Raw genomic sequence first — 18,495 nt, 5'->3', positions numbered from 1 at the left:
ATAATAAACAGAGTAGCAGCAGCATATGTAAAGTGTGTGTGTGTGTTGCGTTAATAGTCGTGTATGTGTTGGAGTGTCAGTGTAGTATGTGTTAATGTAGTATGTGTTCGTGTCTGGTTAGTCTAGTGAGTTGCATAGAGCCAGTGTAAGGGAGTCCGGGCAAAACAATTAAGATAAATAATATAGGGGGTCAATGTAAATTGTCCGGGTAGCCATATGATTAACAGTTCTGCAGTCTTATGGCTTGCGGGTAGAAGCTGTTCAGGTGCCTTTTGGTCACAGACTTGGCGCTCCAGTACTGCTTGCTTGCTGTGCGATAGCAGAGAGAAAAGTCTATGACTTGGGTGGCTGGTGTCTTTGACAATTTTTAGGGCCTTCCTCTGACACCGCCTAGTATACAGTGTCTTCGGAAAGTATTCGGACCCCTTGACTTTTTCCACATTTTGTAACGTTACAGCCTTATTCTAAAATGTATTCAATCGTTTTTTCCCCTCATCAATCTACACACAATACCCCATAATGACAAAGCGAAAACAGTTTATTAAATTTTTTTACAAATTTATTGAAAATAAAAAACAGAAATACCTTATTTACATAAGTATTCCGACCCTTTGCTATGAGACTCGAAATTGAGCTCAGGTGCATCCTTTTTCCATTGATCATCCTTGAGATGTTTCTACAACTTGATTGGAGTCCACCTGTGGTAAATTCACTTGATTGGACATGATTTGGAAAGGCACACACCTGTCTATATAAGGTCCCACAGTTGACATTAGAGGTTGACCGATTATGATTTTTCAACGCCGATACCGATTATTGGAGGACCAAAAAAAGTCGGTGCCGATTAATCGGCTTATTTTTTTTTGTTTATTTATTTGTAATAATGACAATTACAACAATACTGAATGAACACTTATTTTAACTTAATATAATACATCAATAAAATCAATTTAGCCTCAAATAAATAATGAAACATGTTCAATTTGGTTTAAATAATGCAAAAACAAAATGTTGGAGAAGAAAGTAAAAGTGCAATATGTGCCATGTAAAAAAGCTAACGTTTAAGTTCCTTGCTCAGAACATGAGAACGTATGAAAGCTGGTGGTTCCTTTTAACATGAGTCTTCAATATTCCCAGATAAGAAGTTTTAGGTTGTAGTTATTATAGGAATTTTTCTCTCTATACGATTTGTATTTCATATACCTTTGACTATTGGATGTTCTTATAGGCACTTTAGTATTGCCAGTGTAACAGTATAGCTTCCGTCCCTCTCCTCGTTCCTACCTGGGCTCGAACCAGGAACACATCGACAACAGCCACCCTCGAAGCAGCGTTACTGTAACGGCTGTTGAAAGGAGAGGACCAAGGTGCAGCGTGGTACATGTTCATCATGTTTATTAGTACTGAACACTGAATCAAAAACAAAGTGGAACAAAGCGCAACAGCTCTGTCAGGTGAAAAACACAAGACAGAAAACAACTACCCACAAAAACCCTGTGGGAAAAGGCTACCTAAGTATGGCTCCCAATCAGAGACAACGATAGACAGCTGTCCCTGATTGAGAGCCATACCCGCCCAAAACAAAGAAATACACAAAACATAGAAAACAGAACATAGAATGCCCACCCTAGTCACACCCTGGCCTAACCAAAATAGAGAACAAAAACCTCTCTATGGCCAGAGCGTGACAGTACCCCTCCCCAAAGGTGCGGACTCCGGCCGCAAAACCTGACTCTAAAGGGGAGGGTCCAGGTGGCCCTTCCTTACGGCGGCGGCTCTGGTGCGGGACGTGGACTTAGGTGGCGCCTCTGGAGTGGGGACCCTCGCCGCCGACCCCGGACTGGGGACCCTCGCAGCGGGCCCCGGACAGGCGGGCGACTCTGGCAGCTCCGGACTGGAGGGCGACTCTGGCGGCTCCTGACTGGAGGGCGACTCTGGCGGCTCCGGACTGGAGGGCGACTCTGGCGGCTCCGGACTGGAGGGCGACTCTGGCGGCTCTGGACTGGAGGGCGACTCTGGCGGCTCCGGACTGGCGGGCGACTCTGGCGGCTCCGGACAGGCGGGCGACTCTGGCGGCTCCGGACAGGCGGGCGACTCTGGCGGCTCCGGACAGGCGGGCGACTCTGGCAGCTCCGGACAGGCGTCAGGCACAGGACTCACCAGGCGGGGGAGACATGCAGGAGGCCTGGCTCTTGGAGCAGGCACAGGACTCACCAGGCTGAGGAGACTTGCAGGAGGCCTGGCTCTGGGCGCAGGCACAGGCACAGGACTCACCAGGCTGGGGAGACTTGCAGGAGGCCTGGCTCTGGGCGCAGGCACAGGACTCATCAGGCTGGGGAGACTTGCAGGAGGCCTGGCTCTGGGCGCAGGCACAGGACTCACCAGGCTGGGGAGACATGCAGGAGGCCTGGCTCTGGGAGCAGGCACCGGATAGACCGGGTCCTGGAGACGCACTGGAAGTCTGGAGCGCACGGCCTGCACAACCCCTCCTGGCTGAGTTGTCACTGTAGCCCGGCACGGGCGGAGCGCAGGCACAGGACGAATGGAGCCCTCCCAGCACCCCGGAGACACAGTACGCAGAGCCGGCGCAGGATACCCTGGGCCGAAACGGCGCACTGGAGACCAGACGCGCTGATCTGGCACAATCCGCCCTGGCTCGATGTCCACTCTCGCATGGCACTTGCGGGGAGCTGGCCTATAGCGCACCGGGCTATGAGTGCGTATGGGTGACACCGTGCGCACTTCCGCATAGCACGGTGCTCTCCACGTCACCCGCTCCCCACAGTAAGCACGGGGAGTTGGCTCAGGGCTCACCCCTGGCCCAGCCAAACTCCCCGTGTGCCCCCCCAAAACATTTTTGGGGGGGCTGCCTCTCGGGCTTCCTTGCCAGCCATGTGCCAGCATAGCGTTCGCTCCACTCTCCTGCTGCCTCCGCTCTCCTGGCTGCCTCCACCTGTTCCCATGGGAGGAGATCCCTTCCAGCCAGGATCTCCTCCCATGTGTAAGATCCCTTTCCGTCCAGGATATCCTCCCATGTCCAGGAGTCCTTCTTACCACGCTGCTTGGTCCGTTTGTGGTGGGTAGTTCTGGGGCGTCTGGGGGTCTCGGTCAGCTTGACCTCCGGTTATCACCCCGAGAGCAATGGGCAGGTGGAGAGAATGAACCAGGAGGTGGGTAGGTTTCTGCGGTCGTATTGCCAGGACCGGCCAGGGGATTGGTCCAGGTATGTCCCAAGGGCAGAGCTGGCACAAAACTCACTCCGCCACTCCTCCACTAACATGTCGCCATTTCAGTGCGTGTTAGGCTACCAGCCGGTCCTGGCACTGGGGCATCAGAGTCAGACCGAGGCTCCTGCGGTGGAGGATTGGGTGCAGCGCTCCAAAGAGACCTGGAGGGCTGTCCAGGAATCCCTCAAGCAAGCAGGTGGACGGCAGAAGAGAAGAGCTGACCGCCACCGCAGTGAGGCCCCCGTATTCGTACCGGGGGACAGGGTCTGGCTCTCGACCCGAAACCTGCCCCTCCGCGTGCCCTGCCGGAAGCTGGGGCCGCAGTGTGTGGGGCCCTTCAAAGTCCTGAGGAGGATAAACGAGGTGTGTTACAGATTACAACTCCCTTCCTATTATTGTATTAACCCCTCGTTTCATGTGTCTCTCCTCAGGCCGGTGGTAGCTGGTCCTCTGCAAGAAGGTGAGGTGCCGGAGGTCCGTCCGCCCCCTCTGGACATCGAGGGGTCCCCGGCATACACAGTACGTGCTGTTCTGGACTCGAGATGCCGGGTGAGGGGCCTGCAGTACCTCGTGGACTGGGAGGGGTACGGCGCGGAGGAGAGGTGCTGGGTACCGGTGGAGGACATCCTGGATCCGTCACTGTTGAGGGATTTCCATCGCCTCCACCCGGTTCGCCCTGCGCCTCGCCCTCCGGGTTGCCCACGAGGCCGGTGTCGGTGGGCTGCGGGAGCCGCGCGTTGGGGGGGGAACTGTCACGACTCCTACCGAGGGTGGCTCCTCTCCCTGTTCGGGTGGCGCTCGGCGGTCATCGTCACCGGCCTACTAGCTGCCACCGATCCCTTTTCTGTTTGTTTGGTCTAATGAGTTTCACCTGTTTTGTATTAGGCTTGTTAGTTGGGCTATTTTAGCCCGTAAGCCCGCCTGCTCTTTGTGCGGGCTTAATTCTTCCTTCCACTGTGTTCTGTGCGGTGGATATTATTATTGGGCATTTGTATTTTGGTGTGCCCAGCATTTTGGGCGAATTACTTTTGTGAGTAATTAAAGCGCTACATTGAAATTTTCTGCCTCCTGCGCCTGACTCGGCACCCACTACGCCCAGACCGTTACAGTTACCCATGCAGAGCAAGGGAAACAACCACTCCCAGGTCTCAGAGCGAGTGACGTTTGAAATGCTATTAGCGCGCACCCGGCTAACTAGCTAGCCATTTCACATCGGTTATACCAGCCTAATCTTGGGAGTTGACAGGCTTGAAGTCATAAACAGTGCAATGCATTGCGAAGGGCTGCTGGCAAACGCACGAAAGTGCTGTTTGAATGAACGCTTACGAGCCTGCTGCTGCCTACCATCGCTAAGTCAGACTGCTCTATCAAATCATAGACTTAATTATAACATAATAACACACAGAAATACGAGCCTTAGGTCATTAATATGGTCGAATCCGGAAACTATCATCTCGAAAACAAAACATTTTTCCTGTCAGTGAAATAAGGAACCGTTCCGTATTTTATCTAACGGGTGGCATCCCTAAGTCTAAATATTCCTGTTACATTGCACAACCTTCAATGTTATGTCATAATTACGTAAAATTTTGGCAAATTAGTTCGCAACGAGCCATGCGGCCCAAACTGTTGCATATACCCTGACTCTGCGTGCAATGAACGCAAAATGACACAATTTCACCTGGTTAATATTGCCTGCTAACCTGGATTTCTTTTAGCTAAATATGCAGGTTTAAAAATATATACTTCTGTGTATTGATTTTAAGAAAGGCATTGATGTTTATGGTTAGGTACAGTCGTGCAACGATTGTGCTTTTTTCGCAAATGCGCTTTTGTTAAATCATCCCCCGTTTGGCGAAGTCAGCTGTCTTTGTTAGGAAGAAATAGTCTTCACAGTTCGCAATGAGCCAGGCGGCCCAAACTGCTGCATATACCCTGACTCTGTTTGCAAGAGAAGTGACATATTTTCCCTAGTTAAAAGAAATTCATGTTAGCAGGCAATATTAACTAAATATGCAGGTTTAAAAATATATACTTGTGTATTGATTTTAAGAATCAAGAATGTTTATGGTTGGAGCAACGTGTACCTAAGCGATTATATGCAACGCAGGACAGGCTAGATAAACTAGTAATATCATCAACCATGTGTAGTTAACTAGTGATTATGATTGATTGATTGTTTTTTATAAGATAAGTTTAATGCTAGCTAGCAACTTACCTTGGCTTCTTACTGCATTCGCGTAACAGGCAGGCTCCTTGTGGAGTGCAATGTAAAGCAGGTGGTTAGAGTGTTGGACTAGTTAACCGTAAGGTTGCAAGATTGAATCCCCGAGCTGACAAGGTAAAAATCTGTCGTTCTGCCCCTGAACAAGGCAGTTAACCCACCGTTCCTAGGCCATCATTGAAAATAAGAATGTGTTCTTAACCTGTTTGGGATAGAGGGCAGTATTTTCACGGCCGGATAAAAAACGTACCCGATTTAATCTGGTTACTACTCCTGCCCAGAAACTAGAATATGCATATAATTAGTAGATTTGGATCGAAAACACTCTAAAGTTTCTAAAACTGTTTGAATGGTGTCTGTGAGTATAACAGAACTCATATGGCAGGCCAAAACCTGAGAAGATTCCATAAAGGAAGTGCCCTGTCTGACAATTTGTTCTCCTTCTGTGGCATCTCTATCGAAAATACAGCATCTGTGCTGTAACGTGACATTTTCTAAGGCTTCCATTGGCTTTCAGAAGGCGCCATAAAGTGTAATGGGGTGTCTGCAGTCTCTGGGCGAAAAACAGCAGGAGTATTTGTGAGTGGTCAGGCAGGGAACAGTGACACTGGAGATGCGCATCCACGAGATGACTCCATTTTTTTCTTTCAGCCTTTGAATGAATACAACGTCGCCCGGTTGCAATATTATCGCTATTTTACGAGAAAAATAGCATAAAAATTGATTTTTAACTGCGTTTGACATGCTTCTAAGTACGGTAATGGAATATTTTGACATTTTTTGTCACGAAATGCGCTTGCGCGTCACCCTTCGGATTGTGACCTGAACGCACGAACAAAACGGAGCTATTTGAATATAACTATGGATTATTTGGAACCAAAACAACATTGGGTGTTGAAGTAGAAGTCCTGGGAGTGCATTCTGATGAAGAACAGCAAAGGTAATCCAATTTTTCTTATAGTAAATCTGAGTTTGGTGAGGGCCAAACTTGGTGGGTGTCAAATTAGCTAGCCATGATGGCCGGGCTATGTACTCAGAATATTGCAAAATGGGCTTTCGCCGAAAAGCTATTTTAAAATCTGACACCGCGATTGCAAAAAGGAGTTCTGTATCTATAATTCTTAAAATAATTGTTATGTTTTTTGTCAACGTTTATCGTGAGTAATTTAGTAAATTCACCGGAAGTTTGCGGTGGGTATGCTAGTTCTGAACATCACATGCTCATGTAAAAAGCTGTTTTTTGATATAAATATGAACTTGATTGAACAAAACACGCATGTATTGTATAACATAATGTCCTAAGAGTGTCATCTGATGAAGATCATCAAAGGTTAGTGCTGCATTTAGCTGTGGTTTGGGTTTTTGTGACATATATGCTTGCTTTGAAAATGGCTGTGTGATTATTTTTGGCAGGGTACTCTCCTGACATAATCTAATGTTTTGCTTTCGCTGTAAAGCCTTTTTGAAATCGGACTATGTGGTTAGATTAACGAGAGTCTTGTCTTTAAAATGGTGTAAAATAGTAATATGTTTGAGAAATTTAAGTTATAGCATTTTTGAGGTATTTGTATTTCGCGCCACGCTCTACCATTGGATATTGGTGAGGCGTTCCGCTAGCGGAACGTCTGTCCCTAACAGGTTCTTAACTGACTTGCCTAGTTAAATAAAGGTCGATTTCCGATTGTTATGAAAACTTGAAATCGGCCCTAATTAATCGGCCATTCCGATTAATCGGTCAACCTCTAGTTGACAGTGCATGTCAGAGCAAAAACCAAGCCATGAGGTCAAAGGAATTGTCCATAGAGCTTCGAGACAGGATTTTGTCGAGGCACAGATCTGGGGAAGGGTACCAAAAAATGTCTGCAACATTGAAGGTCCCCAAAAACACAGTGGCCTTCATCATTCTTAAATGGAAGAAGTTTGGAACCACCAAGATTCTTCCAAGAGCTGGCCGCCAGGCCAAACTGAGCAATCGGGGCGAAGGGTCTTGGTCAGAGCTCTAGAGTTCTTCTGTGGAGATGGGAGAACCTTCCAGAAGGACAACCATCTCTGCAGCACTCCACCAATCAGGCCTTTATTGTAGAGTGGCCAGACAGAAGCCAGTCCACATGACAGCCCACTTGGAGTTTGCCAAAAGGCACCTAAAGACTCTCAGACCATGAGAAACAAGATTCTCTGGTCTGATGAAACCAAAATTGAACTACACTGCTCAAAAAAATAAAGGGAACACTTAAACAACACAATGTAACTCCAAGTCAATCACACTTCTGTGAAATCAAACTGTCCACTTAGGAAGCAACACTGATTGACAATAAATTTCACATGCTGTTGTGCAAATGGAATAGACACCAGGTGGAAATTACAGGCAATTAGCAAGACACCCCCAATAAAGGAGTGGTTCTGCAGGTGGTGACCACAGACCACTTCTCAGTTCCTATGCTTCCTGGCTGATGTTTTGGTCACTTTTGAATGCTGGCGGTGCTTTCACTCTAGTGGTAGCATGAGACGGAGTCTACAACCCACACAAGTGGCTCAGGTAGTGCAGCTCATCCAGGATGGCACATCAATGCGAGCTGTGGAAAGAAGGTTTGCTGTGTCTGTCAGCGTAGTGTCCAGAGCATGGAGGCGCTACCAGGAGACAGGCCAGTACATCAGGAGACGTGGAGGAGGCCGTAGGAAGGCAACAACCCAGCAGCAGGACCGCTACCTCCGCCTTTGTGCAAGGAGGAGCAGGAGAAGCACTGCCAGAGCCCTGCGAGATGACCTCCAGCAGGCCACAAATGTGCATGTGTCTGCTCAAACGGTCAGAAACAGACTCCATGAGGGTGGTATGAGGGCCCGACGTCCACAGGTGGGGGTTGTGCTTACAGCCCAACACCGTGCAGGACGTTTGGCCAGAGAACACCAAGATTGGCAAATTCGCCACTGGCACCCTGTGCTCTTCACAGATGAAAGCAGGTTCACACTGAGCACGTGACAGAGTCTGGAGATGCCGTGGAGAATGTTCTGCTGCCTGCAACATCCTCCAGCATGACCGGTTTGGCTGTGGGTCAGTCATGGTGTGGGGTGGCATTTCTTTGGGGGGCCGCACAGCCCTCCATGTGCTCGCCAGAGGTAGCCTGACTGCCATTAGGTACCGAGATGAGATCCTCAGACTCCTTGTGAGACCATATGCTGGTGCGGTTGGCCCTGGGTTCCTCCTAATGCAAGACAATGCTAGACCTCATGTGGCTGGAGTGTGTCAGCAGTTCCTGCAAGAGGAAGGCATTGATGCTATGGACTGGCCCGCCCGTTCCCCAGACCTGAATCCAATTGAGCACATCTGGGACATCATGTCTCGCTCTATCCACCAACGCCACGTGGCACCACAGACTGTCCAGGAGTTGGCGGATGCTTTAGTCCAGGTCTGGGAGGAGATCCCTCAGGAGACCATCTGCCACCTCATCAGGAGCATGCCCAGGCGTTGTAGGGAGGTCATACAGGCACGTGGAGGCCACACACACTACTGAGCCTCATTTTGACTTGTTTTAATGACATTACATCAAAGTTGGATCAGCCTGTAGTGTGGTTTTCCACTTTAATTTTGAGTGTGACTCCAAATCCAGACCTCCATGGGTTGATAAATTGGATTTCCATTGATTATTTTTGTGTGATTTTGTTGTCAGCACATTCAACTATGTAAAAAATAAAGTATTTAATAAGATTATTTCTTTCATTCAGATCTAGGATGTGTTGTTTAAGTGTTCCCTTTATTTTTTTGAGCAGCATATTTAGCTTGAATGCCAAGTGTTACATCTGGAGGAAAAGCTGGCACCATCCCTACGGTGAAGCATGGTGGTGGCAGTATCATCCTGTGGGGATGTTTTTCAGAGGCAGGGTGTAACGATCATCAAAAGGACTAGACCAAGGTGCAGCGTGGTATGTGTTCATCTTGATATTTATTTTAACTCCGAACACTTAAACAAAATAATAAACAATGGAACCCGACCGTCACGTCTTGCAGGCTTTACACAGCTGTACAAAAATAAGATCCCACAAGTCAAGGAGGGAAAAGGGCTGCCTAAGTATGGTTCCCAATCAGAGACAACGATAGGCAGCTGCCTCTGATTGGAAACCATACCTGGCCAAAACATAGAAATATAAACCATAGAATGCCCACCCCACACCCTGACCTAACAACATAGAGACATAAACCGTCTCTCTCAGGTCAGGGCGTGACACAGGGACTGGGAGACTCTGGAGAGACCTGAAAATAGCTGTTCAGCAACACTCCCCATCCAACCTGACAGAGCTTGAGAGAATCTGTAGAGAGGAATGGAAAAATCTCCCCAAATATACGTATGCCAAGCTTGTAGCATCATACCCAAGAAGACTCGAGGCTGTAATCACTGCCAAAGGTACTTCAACAAAGTACTGAGTAAAGGGTCTGAATACTTATGTAAATGTGATGTTTCAGTTTTCTATTTTTAATAAATGAGCAATTTATTTTAAAATATAAAAAAAAAGAACAATAAAAACTGTTTTGTGTTGTCATTATGCCGTATTGTGTGCAGATTGATGAGGGGAAAAAAACAATTTAATAAATTTTTGAATAAAGCTGTAATCTAACAAAATGTGGAAAAAGTCAAGGGGTCTGAATACTTTCCAAAAGCACTGTAGAGGTCCTGGATGGCAGGGAGTTAGGCTGAAGTGATGTACTGTGACGTACACACTACCCTCTGTAGCACCTTGCGGTCGGATGCCGAGTAGATGCCATACCAAGCAGTCAAGATGCTCTCCATGGTGCAGCTGTAGAACTTTTTCAAGATCTGAGGGCCCGTGCCAAATCTTTTCAGCCTCCTGAGGGGGAAGATGTGTTGTCGTGCCCTCTTCATGACTGTGTTGGTGTGTTTGGACCATGATAGGTCCTTAGTGATGTGGACACAGATGAAATTGAATCTCTAGACCCGCTCTACCACATCTTCTTTGTCTTGCTGACGTTGAGGGAGAGGTTGTTGTGCTGGCACCACACTGCTTGGTCTCTGACCTCCTCCCTATAGGCTGTCTCATCGTCATCGGCAAACTAAATTATGGTGTTGAAAACGTGCACAGCCACGCAGTCGTGGGTGAACAAGCTGTACAGGAGGGGACTGAGCACTCACCCCGGGGGGGGGGGGGAGGTTAGGGTCAACGTGGCGGCTGTGTTGCCTACCCTCATCACCTGGGGGCGGCCACGATCCAGTTGTAAAGGGAGGTGTTCAGTCCCAGGGTCCTTAGTGATGAGGTTGGAAGGCACTATGGTGCCTTAATGAATAGCATTCTCAAGTAGGTCTTCCTTTTGTCCAGGTGGGAAAAGGCAGTGTGGAGTGCAATAGAGTTTGTGTCATCTGTGGATCTGTTGGGGCGGTATGCGAATTGGAGTGGGTCAAGAGTTTCTGGGATGATGGTGTTGATGTGAGCCATGGCTACCGATGTGAGTGCTACGGGGGCGGTAGTCATTTAGGCAGGTTAACTTGGCGTTCTTAGGCACAGGGAGTATGCTGGTTTGCTTGAAACAGGTATTACAGACTGGGTCAGAGAGAGATTGAAAATGTCAGTGAAGACACTTGTCAGCGTCCGTCGGGCCCTGCGGCCTTGTGAATGTTAACCTGTTTAAAGGTCTCCGGAGAGCGTGATCATACAGTCGTTCAGAACAGCTGATGCTTGCCTCGAAGTGAGTATAGAAGGAATTTAGCTCTTCTGGTAGGCTTGTGTTACTGCGCAGCTCTCGGCTGAGTTTCCCTTTGTAATCAGTGATAGTTTGCAAGCCCTGCCGCATCTGACGAGTGTCAGAGCCGGTGTAGTAAGATTCAATCTTAGTCCTGTATTGAAGCTTTGCCTGTTTGATGGTTTGTCGGAGAGCGTAGCAGGATTTCTTTAAGCATCTGGATTTGTGTCCTGCTCCTTGAAAGTGGCAGCTCTAGCCTTTAGCTCACTGCAGATTCTGCCTTTAACCCATGGTTTCTGGTTGGGGTACGTACGGTCACTGTGGGGACAACATCGCCAATGCAATTATTAATGAAGCCGGTGAAGATGTGGTAGACTCCTCAATGCCATAGGATGAATTCCAGTCTGTGCTAGAGAAACAGTCCTGTAGCTTAGCATCTGCTTCATCAGACCACTTCTGTATTGAGCATGTCACTGGTACTTCCTGTTTGAGATTTTGCTTGAAAGCAGGATTCAGGAGGATTGACTTAAGGTCCAATTTGCCAAATGGAGGGCGGGGGAGAGCTTTGTATGCGTCTCTGTGTGTGGAGTAAAAGTGATCTAGAGTTTTTATCTCTCTAGTTCCCTCAAACTCATCTGGACCTTGAATCTAGTTCCACACAATGTGTTTCCCTCTAATCAGGGACTGATTTAGACCTGGGACACCAGTGTGTAGAATTAATTATCAGGTTGTACAGAAAACCAGCAGGCTCCGGAACTCATAGGGTAAGAGTTCTCCTGCTCTAGTTGCACAGGTGACATGCTGGTAGAAATGAGGTAAAACGGATTTCAGTTTTTCTGCATTAAAATCACTAGCCACTAGGAGCGCTGCCTCTGGATGAGCATTTTCTTGATCCATTCCACTCGTTGAGTGCGGTCTTAGTGCCAGCATCGGTTTGTGGTGGTAAATAGACAGCTACGGAAAATACAGATGAAGACTCTCTTGGTAAATAATATGGTCTACAACTTATCATGAGGTATTCTAACTCAGGCGAGCAGAACCTCGAGACTTCCTTAATATTGTTAATAAAGAGACGCACACCGCCACCCCTGATCTTACCGGACTCTGCCTCTCTACCACTCTGTCCTGCCGATGCATAGAAAAACAAGCTAGATTTACACTATCCATGTCCTTGTTCAGCTACGAATCCGAGAAGCATAGTATATTACAGTTCTTAATGTCCCGTTGATAGGATAGTCTCGAACGGAGCTTGTCCAGTTGATTTTCCAGCGATTGCACATTCGCCAATAGAACAGAGGGTAGAGATGATTCATTCATCTCACCATGGTGCCCGCACGCCGGCCACTATAGCACCATCTTCGCCTTCTACAAGTGTCGGCAATTAGTGTCCTGTCTTTTGCATCCGACACATTGAAGTAGAAGTCCTCGTCCAAATCGAGGTTAGTGGTTGATGTTCCGATGTCCAGAAACTCTTTTCGGTCACAGGAAACGATGGTGGAAACGTTATGTACAAAAAACTTTAAGATCAATGCAAAAAAGACACAAAATAGCATTATTGGTCAGGAGCCTGTAAAACGGCCGCCATTCCCACCGGCGCCATTCTAATTACAATGTGCATCCTAGTGTGTTTGAGTGTGATGTTTATTCACATTTGTCTGTTACAATATGTGATAGGCCTGCATGTAGATGTATGCATATATTCCTTCTGTTCATAAGTAGCTTAAGTGTTTAATTACTCTGTCTGTCTGTCTGTCTGTCTGTCTGTCTGTCTGTCTGTCTGTCTGTCTGTCTGTCTGTCTGTCTGTCTGTCTGTCTGTCTGTCTGTCTGTCTGTCTGTCTGTCTGTCTGTCTGTCTGTCTGTCTGTCTGTCTGTCTGTCTGTCTGTCTGTCTGTCTGTCTGTCTGTCTGTCTGTCTGTCTGTCTGTCTGTCTGTCTGTCTGTCTGTCTGTCTGTCTGTGTCTGTGTTACAGATGTGCCTACGTGCATCCGTATCTGAGGCCGCAGTGGAGCTTATCCTCTCTCCCTCTCCAAGACGCCCTCCTTGCAGTGAGGAGAGGAGCTACAGCCAGTGGCCCCTCCTTCTCCGGTTCTCATTGGCCGAGAGGAGCCACCTCCCTCCTCTACCTCATTGGTATGCAGGCAGTGCAGTGTGAGTGAGTGAAGAGAGAGGAAAGAGAGAGCGAGAGGGAGCAGTCAGTGCTGTAGGGAGGAGGAGAGTGAGTGAATGAGAGCTTCTGGATCTGCTGTTTGATTGTTATGCTGGGCTGCCTCCTTCCACACTGCACTGGCACAAAAGAGTACCCTGCCACCACTACAGACTGCTGATTACTCCGCTAGTTAGCCACACTGCTAGCAGGAGAGCCAGGGGCCACCAGGAATCAGGCTAGCTGGGCTTCTCCATCCTTTGAGCAGGGGACGTAGCCACGTCGTGGAGTGGAGGGGGCTAACACTACGGTTTAGGCACCCGCTCCTACTTCATCCAAACATCCCTCTCCCCACCACCACCACCAGCAGCAGCCCGCTCGCTCCTCCCTATGCCCTTGTCCTCGGCGGCTCCTCTCAACTCCCTGGCCAGTATATGGATAGAAGCTCTCTGTTTCAGCTCATACAAGAGCAGGTAAGCAAGCAAAGCAGCGATTGGGGGTTTCTATGGTTACCGTCTCCTGCCAGCAGCCAGCCGCTGTCTGTCTATCTAAAGATGTAAGGCAAGAGGCAGGGGTGAGAACTGCTGCTAGGGGAGAGGGGAGTGGGAAAGGGGGCATGTCGGCACACTGGGGTGGAAGGTGTAGTAGACTGATGCTACTGAGGAATACTCAGGCAATGTAGGGTCATGGAAGAGTAGACTTTTGAAGGTGATGTCAGATCATGGATCACAGTTTGCTGAGGTGGCAATGGCGTGTTCTCCTGGTTTACCTGTGCAGCAGTGTTATGAATTCATTGATTGTAGGTAGCGGTGGTCATGAGGTAACTTACCTGGGGATGGTTGGTCCTGACCTGATGATGTATACTGTGATCAGTGGGCCACTCATCTGGGCGCTAGTTCTGGTTGTACCTGTGTTATTGTGTGCCATAGGTCTGTCTAGACGTCTAGTCTTTTTCCTAGTCCTTGAGTATCTCAAAGACACTCAGAGACGTTACTCTTGGCCAAAAAAGAACCCAGAGGCGATGCTGTGCTCTGCAGTATCAAGGTCCAGCACACAGACGGCCACAGACGGCCACAGACGGCCACAGACAGCCACAGACAGCCACAGACAACCACAGCCTCAAGCACCCTTTCAGCTCTCTAAGGAGGCATTTATTAATCTTTGAACATTCTTCATATTTTTCAGTTCTAGTATTTAAAGTGTTTTGTTAGCTAAATCAACGCCTACTTTATTGCTTTGTTTTATCAACGTTGTGTGTGTGTGTGTGTGTGTGTGTGTGTGTGTGTGTGTGTGCATGCTAGTGTTCATCTTATCAGTCCGCCCTCCCTAACCCTAACCCCCCCTAACCCTAACCCCCCCTCATCCCTCATTCATGTTATTAGCTGACTGGACCATCCCACTGTTCTGAGGCACCAGTGGGGGATTTGCCTGATTGATAGATAGAATGGGCAATCATACTGCTGAGAGGGAGGCATTGATTATCTGCTGCAGGGTCTAAGGGTCACGAGGGGCCTATTTGTAACACATTGATCAACAGACTTAGAGGTATGTGTGTGTGAGTGTGTGTGTGTGTGTGTGTGTGTGCGTGCGTGCGTGCGTGCTTGTGTGTGTGTGTTTTACCTGACCTTTTTTCAATATGTGTGTGCGTGTGTGTGTGTGTGTGTTTATGTATGACAAGGAGAAAGCCACCAAGGAATATTGGGTGAATGTCAATGTGGTTAAAGGATGTACTGTGGTCATGGTGGTGGTTTTCAAAGTTCCCAAGAAGCAGCAGGCATAGTGGATCGTTTGTGAGCAAATCCTCGAAGGTACACAGGTGATAGCGAGATCATTTACTTGTAGCTTTAATGTGTGAGGTTTCAGTGGAGAAACACTCTTTATGTTAGAGGGCTAGTTGCAGGCACCTCTTTCGTATTGGGCTGCTACATCAGACTCTGCAGAGAGAGAGAGAGAGCGAGAGAACGCTACATGAGTGACTTTATTAGTCTTTGTCTGCAGGAGGTAGCTGTGCTGAGCTCAGGCTGTTTCTGTTCAAACCCCCCCCCCCCCCCCACACACACACACATATATTTATATAGCAATGGCACTTAAAAAGGAAACTGGGAGCTAGAGCTCCACCATCACAGAGCCATGTGATCATTAGTTGATAAATATCTCCTCTGCGATTCCCCTCCTTACAGAGTTATTTCCCCCTGCTACATAAAGGACAGGGTTATACCGTTTTGACGTATATATGCCAACCACAGCATGGATAAGGTTCTTAAGTTCCCTTTCTTTTCCTAGAGGTCTGATACCGTCAGTGTGGTGCTTTTCATGCACGGCATTTGAGGAATTTCTCTTGACGTTTTTTTTTTGTGTGACAGTGCTGGATGTGTAAATGGAAGAAAATGTAGTAATCGGTTCGAGAGAGAGAGAGCTGTTGTGGTGGCCTGGCTGCCACCATCTTGCAGTCAGTCAGTGCCACAGTAGCCTAGAATGCTGCAGCCGTATGATAATTACAGAGTGGCCCAGTCAGAGAACAGCTGTGGATACCCGGTTAGCTCAGACACTAGCGCTATGCTAATACACTGCCACGCAAGTACTACTGCAACACTTGTACTACTCTCATAATACTGCAATACTCAGATGCTTCATGTATACTACTACACCACTCTAATACTACTACAGTACTATACTGAGTGTACAAAACATTAAGGACATCTGCTCTTTTCATGACATAGACTGACCTGGTGAATCCAGGTGAAAGCTATGATCCCTTAATTGGTGTCACCTGTTAAATCCACTTCAATCAGTGTAGATGAAGGGGAGGTGACAGGTTAAGAGCCTTGAGACAATAGAGACATGGATTGTGTATGTGTGCCATTCAGAGGGTGAATGGGCAAGGTAAAAGATTTAAGTGCCTTTGAACGGGGTATGGTAGTAGGTGCCAGGCGCATCAATTTAAGTGTGTCAAGAACTGCAACTCTACTGGGTTTTTCATACTCAACAGTTTCCCGTGTGTATCAAGAATGGTCCACCACCCAAAGGACATCCAGCCAACTTGACACAACTGCGGGAAGCATTGTAGAGTCCACGCCCCTATGAATTAAGGCTGTTCTGAGGGCAATATTAGGAAGGTGGTCTTAATGCTTTGTACACTCAGTGTATATTACTGCACTCCTACTACTACAATGCTAAATTAGTACACTCATGTTACTACAGTACTTCATAGATAGGTACTGCAGAAATAATTACTGAAAGTACCTAGAACTTTCTTGTTTTATTAATGGCTCCGGTCTGTTCCCAGGTCAGGGTCTTCTCCCTTTCCCCACTGTAGTGCTGGTTGCTCAGTTAAGTGAGGTCTGCACTGGGGTCAGCCTCAGTGGCTGGTTGCTTTGCTGACGGTAATAGAGGTCCTGGGGGTTAACAGAGCGGTCATTCCCCTGCAGCCTCCTTCTCATCCGCACTATTTCATCCCCCTATCTTCATCCATCTTCTTCTACTTGCTCCCACCATATTTTTCTTCACCCTATCTCGTCCTCTTTCTTTTCGTTAACCCTTTCACCCTCTCCATTCCTAGGTACTGATGTCACCCCCACTTGGGCCCTTAGCCCTCCCTTCTTTCATCATCCCTTTTTCCTCAGCTCATCCTTTTATCCATTCCCCTCATAATCTCTCCATCCATCTATATCCATCTTTTCCTACTCCAGTGCTCCACCTCCCCCTCTAACCATTCTTCATCCCCTCTCTTCCCTCTTTATCTCCTTCCGTCTCTTCTTCATGCCCCAGCACTCGTAAAAGGGAAATGCAAAAACGTGTAACCATGGCAACAATGTGGTTTGTCAACGCGTCATCCTCCCGCTGTTGGATCGCTTCAATAACAGCTGCCTTTCAGCACCATCCCCTCCCTCTTCTCCTCTTTCACCCCTCCTCCCTCTCTCTGTTTCCCCATCTCTTTTCCTTTCTTCCTCTGTCAGACAGTCATGAACCCCACTACCCTGACTAAGCAAAAAGGCTCCACTTACAAGCATCATTCACGCGACTCCGTTTTCCAAATGAAATGTATTGATTGTTAATTGTTCTAATTACCAACAAAGACCAATCCTTCACCACCTCTTCACCTTCTCAGAAGATGGTTGCTCCTGGTACTTGTTAAACCAGGCTGGTCTCATAGACTAGACGTAACATAGTAAACAAAAATGCGGGATATTCAAATCAGTGCGATGTGTTACGTTTGGTAGGCTTATATAAGACAGAAGGTTACTTAAGGGAATAATGAAAAGAGATTTGCGCCTTTGAATTTCATCACGGACAACTTTAGCATTTTAGCTAATTAGCAACTTTTCAACTACTTACTACTTTGCAACTCCTTAGCTTGTTAGGTAACCCTAACCTTAGCCCTGAAACGTAACTCCTAACCTTAACCTTAACCCTAACCCCTAGCGTAGCTTACATTACCACCTAGCTAACGTTAGCATTAGCCACCTAGCTAATGTTAACTCCCAGTAAATGATAGAAAAGATCTTTGGTTAAATCACATTATCTGGTGAAACAATCTGTAGTTAAGAGAACTGGTGATCAGCAAATGATGGGAGAGGTGTTCATGATGAAATTGCCATTCGAAAGAAACAAGTGTTGTCAGATCAAACTGCCATTCAGCTCCTCTTGAGTCATCTTCTGCTTGAAATCCCGCATATGTCCAATCCATCGAGAGGGATACAGTTCTGCTACAATGACACACGCAGGCAGAGGAATTATGTTTCTCCACATGAATCCACACCAGGAAAAAGCCAAGGCACCACACGGTATTGTCTGTAAAACAAAAAAGTATAATAAATTATACTCCTTTGCAGAGTTTGAACGACAGAGAAACTGTGCCAGCATAACAACATTAGGGTAGACTAGTTGAACATGCATACATGTGTACAGGCACATAGATTACATTTAGATATCTAGCCTAATAGACCCCTTTCTGTGTTTGCAAACATTGCCGCAAGAGGGCAACGTGCGTAACTTGGTGGCAGAACAAAGGGGAGTTCTTATAGAACGGCAGCAAAAAAAAACGATTTACATGTCGCTTATAAGTGCATTTCGCACTACTTTTGGATTTCACGGCTCGTACGAATGTCCTACTTAATATAATGTTCTTGTCATCATCGCAAATCAACTGCATTATACTTTAAAAAACTATCAAAACATAATTGTAAGCGCATGAGAACCCCAAAAAGTTATTTT

General features: G+C 47.3%; 1 protein-coding gene across 2 annotated transcripts in view; it reads left to right on the top strand.

Moving 5' to 3' along the window:
- Positions 1-13,316: 13,316 nt before the first annotated feature.
- rhbdl1 (rhomboid, veinlet-like 1 (Drosophila)) overlaps positions 13,317-18,495 on the top strand; it is a 55,603-nt gene continuing 50,424 nt past the window's right edge. For both annotated transcript variants that reach the window (XR_003868936.1, XM_029709659.1), the window contains exon 1: positions 13,317-13,754. Coding sequence is in view for 1 of the 2 variants with exons in the window: in XM_029709659.1 (XP_029565519.1) it covers positions 13,716-13,754 (39 nt within the window). In the remaining variant the exon portion in view is untranslated. The remainder of the gene's footprint in view (positions 13,755-18,495) is intronic.

This window comes from Salmo trutta, chromosome 2 (assembly GCF_901001165.1).
Source record: "Salmo trutta chromosome 2, fSalTru1.1, whole genome shotgun sequence".
Classification (NCBI taxonomy): Eukaryota; Metazoa; Chordata; class Actinopteri; order Salmoniformes; family Salmonidae; genus Salmo; species Salmo trutta.
The sequence above is the reverse complement of the archived record's forward strand: the minus strand, read 5'-3'. Positions and strand labels throughout refer to the sequence as shown.